This window comes from Leptonychotes weddellii, chromosome 15, assembly GCF_054177405.1.
Source record: "Leptonychotes weddellii isolate Sample4059 chromosome 15, ASM5417740v2, whole genome shotgun sequence".
Lineage (NCBI taxonomy): Eukaryota > Metazoa > Chordata > Mammalia > Carnivora > Phocidae > Leptonychotes > Leptonychotes weddellii.
In genome coordinates this window covers 2,091,904-2,098,022 of record NC_138383.1, presented here as the reverse complement: position 1 = coordinate 2,098,022, position 6,119 = coordinate 2,091,904, and the positions used below count along the sequence as shown (strand labels likewise).

General features: G+C 51.1%; 1 protein-coding gene across 1 annotated transcript in view; it reads left to right on the top strand.

Moving 5' to 3' along the window:
• The window catches only part of RNF213 (ring finger protein 213), a 94,959-nt gene that overhangs the window by 77,032 nt on the left and 11,808 nt on the right, over positions 1-6,119 (top strand). The window contains exons 46-51 of the mRNA XM_081805946.1: positions 185-295; positions 892-1,134; positions 1,394-1,475; positions 2,560-2,594; positions 3,849-3,943; positions 5,063-5,299. Of these exons, the coding sequence (XP_081662072.1) occupies positions 185-295; positions 892-1,134; positions 1,394-1,475; positions 2,560-2,594; positions 3,849-3,943; positions 5,063-5,299 (803 nt within the window). The remainder of the gene's footprint in view (positions 1-184; positions 296-891; positions 1,135-1,393; positions 1,476-2,559; positions 2,595-3,848; positions 3,944-5,062; positions 5,300-6,119) is intronic.

Genomic DNA, 6,119 nt, shown 5'->3' with positions numbered 1-6,119 from the left:
ACTTCACAGCAGAATGTTTATAAGCCTCATGGTCTCAGAGGTGCAGGGTGGTGGGCATCCAGATCTCGGGAAAGGCTCGCCGGCCTCCCGCTGGTTGAAGAGCTGAACCAGCAGGACTCTTGGCCCTCAGGCGGACGTGTGGAATGGCTGCAAGCCTCACTGGGGTCTGCGCTTTTTGCTTCAGGTCTGTAGGAACCCCGGCCCTCGGCAGGCGGCCCACTTACTGTTAGCGCTGTTCAGAGAGGTTGCTACTTTGTACCGATTGCGAGACACAAACCTCCATCCTAAGCCAGAGGTGAGTGTCTGCATTCAGGGTGGTGCTCATCATCTCTGGATCTGGAGGGGCTTTTCTGAATAGAAGTAAAAGCCATAAACAAATTATGCCCATAATTTTTTTTTTATCTAGGATGGGGGTTCTCAACTTACTTTTTTTTTTAAGATTTATTTATTTTAGAGAGTGGGGGAGGGGCAGAGGGAGAGGGAGAATCTGAAGCAGACTCTGCGCCGAGTGGGGAGCCTGATGCAGGACTCCATCTCATGACCCTGAGATCATGACCTGAGCCAAAATCAAGAGTCTGACGCTCAGCCAGCTGAGCCCCCCAGGCGCCCCTCAACTTTCTTATGTGGAGGAGCGACTTGCTGTGTCACCCAGAACTCTCAGAATTATGATGAAGAACAAAGTCAAGAACTTGAGAAACTGTTGGCGTTAGTGCTCGGTGTGTGGTGCTGTGCTTGCAGGTGGAAATGCTCTTGTCTGGATAATTGCCCCTCGAACCATATTTGATAAGTGTTCATGTCAACGTATATGCCTGGCGTAAGAGCAAACGTTTGGCTTCACATCATATTCTTCTTTGATATATTTTTCAATATTAAAACATTTTTTCCCATCAGCAATGTGAGGCTCTGAACAGGTTCATCGAGGAAAGCAAGGTCCTGTCTTCTCCAGACATGAGACATTTTGCAACATCCCTTGTGACCAACACGCTGCCCCTGCTGAGGATGGGTGCCGGGGACAGCAGCCTCGAGGGCACAGTGGCAGAACTGGCTATTCACGCTGCGATTGTCCTCCTGTGTGGACACAGCGAAGTCTTGGAACCCCTGCAGAATCTGGCCTTCTCCCCGGCCGACATGGTGGTAAGACCGGGGCGCGGTTTCTCTGGTGGCCTGTCCCTGGGCACCTGTTGAAACTGCCTGTCTCATAGCTCCTCTGCCTCTGTCCCACCTGACACCCGAGTCCACAGTGACAGCGAGAGCCCTCGTTCTGTTTTCCCAGTGGAGAACTTGCAGGTGGAGAAGAGGGAGAGTCCAGAGTCCACCTTGTCGCCCCAGGGCAGTGGCAGCCAGCCCAGTCTCTCACCTTGCTGAAGCCTTCTCTGCTTTCTTGGCTTTTCAGAGTGCTTATCTTCCAACGATGCCCGAAGACTTGCTGGCTCAAGCTCGGAACTGGAAGGGTCTGGAAGGAGTCCGCTGGTACAGTAAGTGTCAGATTCTGAGACGGGGTCACCGTCCTCTGTGCTTTGAACTGGGGTCCCCGTGGTTTGTGCCTGAAGGTCCCAGACGCCTGCCTTGTGCCACCGTTGGGGCTTTTGCAGAACAGGGCGCCCTGCTGACCGCAGAGGACGTGTGTCAGGCTCTTCCTGAGTCCCGTCCCGGGGGAGGATCCGCATGGCATACACTTCTTTTGCCTGATGTGAGCCTCACCAGTGGCTCAGGCAGGGGCCAGCTCAACCAAGTTTTTGACCCAAAGATAATTCTTTTTGAAATACAGAACTAGGAGCCCAAGTAATGTAACCCGTACTCTATGTAAACTTTGCTGTTGCCTGAGAAAATAATCTTTTTCTTTTTTTTAATTTTTATTTATTTTTTTAAACAAAGCCAGGTTCCCTCTTTTTTTTTTTTTTAAGTTTATTTATTTTTTTTAGTAATCTCTACACGTAACGTGGGGCTGGAACCCCCAATTCCAAGATCAAGAGTCGCATGCTCCTCCAACTGAGCCAGTCAGGTGCCCCTGAGCAAATAATCCTTTTAAACTAATTGTAAAAGTTGTTCTAAAACACGCTCTTGGGGCGCCTGGGTGGCTCAGTTGATGAAGCGTCTGACTCTTGGTTTTGGCTCAGGTCATGATCTCAGGATCCTGGGATCCAGTCCCGCGTTGGGCTCCCCACTCAGCACAGAGTCTGCTTGAGATTCTCCCTCAGCCTCTGCCCCTCCCTCCCCCCACTTGCATGCTCTCTCTCTCTTTCTCTCTTTCTTGATATAATAAATAATGAAATCTTTTTAAAAACCCATGCTCTTTAAAAACAAAAAATCAAAGAGAAAGAGAGAGTATAAAATAGGCTGACGCTGCCTCCCAGAGCAGCCCCTGCAGGAGACTGTAACGGGGTTTCTCCCTGCTCTGTCAGATGAAGCTCACGTATAGTTTTCACTAACGTGCTCAGGACCAGTACTCTGTGTTTTGTTTGGTTAGGCCGGAGAGGAGAGCGTTGGCTTTCTTTCTTAACCTCGGATCATTAGGTAAAACCTCACCAGCCAACATGTCTCCTGTTGTTCTTTTAACAGGATGTCCCAATGGTCACCCGTGCTCTGTGGGAGAGGTGAGTCTTGGTATTTAGGGTGGTGTTTGCAGGGCTCAAAAGTTTGTCCCTCTAGATCTGAGCAGGGGGGCACGGGGGAAGAGGTTAGTGAGGGTCATGACCTTCTAGAGAACATAGACTCTTTTCAGCGCTGTTTACGGTGCTCCAACCAAACATCTAAACCGTGCAGAGGGCCTGCAGACCTTCCTCTGTATTGTGGGGCTGTCCTGAGCACTGTGGGCTATGGTAGGGCGCTGAGCAGCATTCCTGGTCTCAACTCCCAGAGGCCAGCAGCTCCACAGGTCGCCAGGGTGACAACCAAAAATGTGTCCAGACATTGCAAAAGTCCCTCTCGGAAACAAAACTACTACTAGCCATCCTTCCCAGCCACTGCCGCGTGGGGTCAGTGAGACATGCAAGAGGTTGACTGGCCTATAGGCTGGATCAGAGGAGATGTGCTCTAGACACCACAGGACAGGAAAAAGAGACTCTGGATGGTAAACCCCGGCGGAGAGAGCTGTGTGCGCCTCACCTCCGCCTCCTGCAGCATCTGGCGGGGCCCTCCGACGTGTCTCCTCTGTTTGCCCAGTGGCAGGCTGTTGAATTGTACAAAGTAAATGAGAGACCTAGAGGAGGAAAGGCAATATATATACACTGCATGTGTATGAGCTTCGCCCACTTCCTCGTCCACGAAGTGGGGAGAGTGAAGCACATTCTTCCCGAGACTTCTCTCCACTCTGATGGTCTGAGATCTGGGGCTTGAGGCTGGTTTGGCCTGTTACAGGCTGTGATTCTCAGTATACAGCAGCCCACAACCAGATTTGGAAAAATGAGGCTTTGGAAGGAGCCAAACATATGGTTACCTTTTTTTTTTTTTTTTTAATAAAAAAGTCCAAACTGAGTTCAGGAATTAAATTTGGAGGCTGCGGTAGTTTCCGGGCGCTAAATAATGAAGCTGTGGTGCGGTGGTCAGGGGGGCGGGGAAGAGCAGAGAACGTGAGAAAGGAAGGCTGATTTCGTATTTGTCTACAAAGCGTCTATTTGGGAGTAAAACTCATGTTGTCTCTCCTGCTTAAAAAGTCCACATTCACTCACGTGCACCATATTTGCACAGAGCATCTGCCCTGTGTCCTGGGGCTCCTGCAGTCGCTGGCACATGCTCAAAGTAGAACAAGCAATCCACGTGCCACGTGTGGATTGGCCTACCAGGGTGGTGTGTGTGCATGAAGCGCTACTCCTCCAAAACGAGCTCAGGCACGTTTGTCTTTGTCCTAGTGCGGCAGGCCAATGGAACAGAGCCATTGTGTTGACTGCGGTGCCCTAATTGGAGGGATTAATCACAGACCTGAGACTGGATTTCAGGTTATCAAGTATGTAAGAACGTATTTCTTTTCTAAGTGATCAAACCATGGGTTTTTTGGGCTGTCTTTATTCCAGTGGATACGTTGTTGCTAAGTGCAGTATTAATTACTGTTACGCACTTGGGCCTATGTCACGTTGGGTCTCAGTGCCAAGGTCCCTGTGGTCATGTCACAGGGAGGTGTCTGATCTGTCGTTGGCTGACTGGGCTCTTAAATGCAGAGCAGACCACACGTTAATACGTCTTATCCAGATGTCTTCCATGTGGGCCTGGGGCGTGCCCCTGTAGAAATATGCTTGACACACACAATTGACTTAATTCAGAGGGACATTGAAGTCCGCAGAGCCACAAACTAGGCTTTTGTCTATCTGAGCTCACGCTGTCTCACTTGTAAACTCTCTTAACTTCCTCCACTGTTTGCGGGAAGTGAAGGAGACACGGTCCTTCTTACCAGACACTCCAGAATCCACATGCATAGCTTGTGTCCCTATCCCAGCCTTCCCTCGAGAAGAGTGTGGTTCCCCGAGCTCCCCCAGATGGCAGGTGGGGCCTCCCACATTTAGGCTCTTCTGGTGCTGTTATAGTTTAAAATACCCTAGTCTGTTATCTCCACAAACCATCAGAATGTTCTAGAACCTCCAGTATTTTTGCAACAGAATGTATCTATCATACTGCACCTCCCATCTGGATGTGATATGAAATTCTTTGCCAGACCTTCAGTCCCAGTTTTCAGTTTGGGAAAATGAGATCGATGTACACACATCCCGATGTCGATGTCACCCATCCCAAACTCAGGCCTTCCTTAGCCTGCCTGCTCCCCTCCCCGTGATGATTTCAGTGGGAGACGCAGGTGCAGACCTTGTCCTGACACGCGGCCCGGGGATCGCACAAATAGGCAGTCGGTTCAGCCGCTTCACACAGAATGGAGTGGGCTGTGTTCAGCCAGGAAGGGGAGGCTGGACAGAAGACCCTGAGGCGAGAGGTCTGGGCTTACGAGAAAAAGTCCTGCAACACCGTTTTCTTCAGAATGGCAAACCTCGTCTCAAGTCCCAGGAACCTGAGGTGTGCCCCAAGGGCTGAGGAGGAATGGCTGTCTTCAGTCTCCACCGTCTTCTCTCGTTCTCTCCAGTAACGACAGAGACAGAACGCAGACTGGCCACGTGCTGGGAGCCCCACTGTCCAGAGGCAAAGCGGTGGTGGTCTCTGACCGAAAGCTGTCCCCAGTGGTCTTCCTGCTCATCCGGTTGCTCACTCACCTGGCCCTGCTCCTGGGAGCCGCCCAGAGTCCTCAGGTAGAGCACGGCCTATTCCTGCCAGGCCATGTGTTTGCGCGTTTGTTTCTAACAACCCACTGTAGGTTTTCACAGTGAGTCCTTTTGTCTGCAGAGTGCTGACCACCTCCCGTGGATTAGGATACCTCCCCTGTCACTGTTCCCTAATCCACAGAGCAATAGAACATGCACACATCCTCATTTCCCGCTGTGGCATATGATGGTGTCGGGGAACTACCCGTCAGGTTACATAAAATCCGTTTTCTTTTTAAGATTTTTATTTATTTAGAGAGAGAGGGAACAGAGGAGAAGGGCAGAGGGAGAGGGAGAATCGCAAGCAGACACCACACTGAGCACAGAGCCTGACATGCATGGGGCTTGATCCCACGACCCTGAGATCGTGACCTGAGCCAAAACCAAGAGGCAGACGCTCAACCGACTGAGCCACGCAGACGCCCCTAAAATCCATCTTAAATGAGCACTCCATGTCTCAGTGCACACCTAGGAGCGGAGAGGCTAGCTCCGGGAAAGAAAGCACACTGTGTCTCCTCTGAGTGGATTAACCGTGATAGCAAATGTCGAGGCTTTGACATTCCTTTATTTTCAGGTTTGTACACAGTGTAGCTTTAATGGGTTAGAGATGAGGCTGTTCCCACGTAAGCTTACAAACACGCATCTTGATGACGGAAGACATTACTTGAGAGGCGGTTGTACACTGTGGTTTTGACGAGTTAAGAACAGGGCAGTGAGACCGTTTCGTGCTGACGATGTCAAAGGCGGTCATTCCCAGACCTCGGTCGCTCCTGGTGCTCTCGCCTCCTCTGCTTGAGCGGTGCTCCCGCCGCCCCACGAGCATCCTCTGAGAAGCGGCCTCGGACTCGGGGCTGGCTTTCCTTCTTGGGGCCTGCGCGGGCG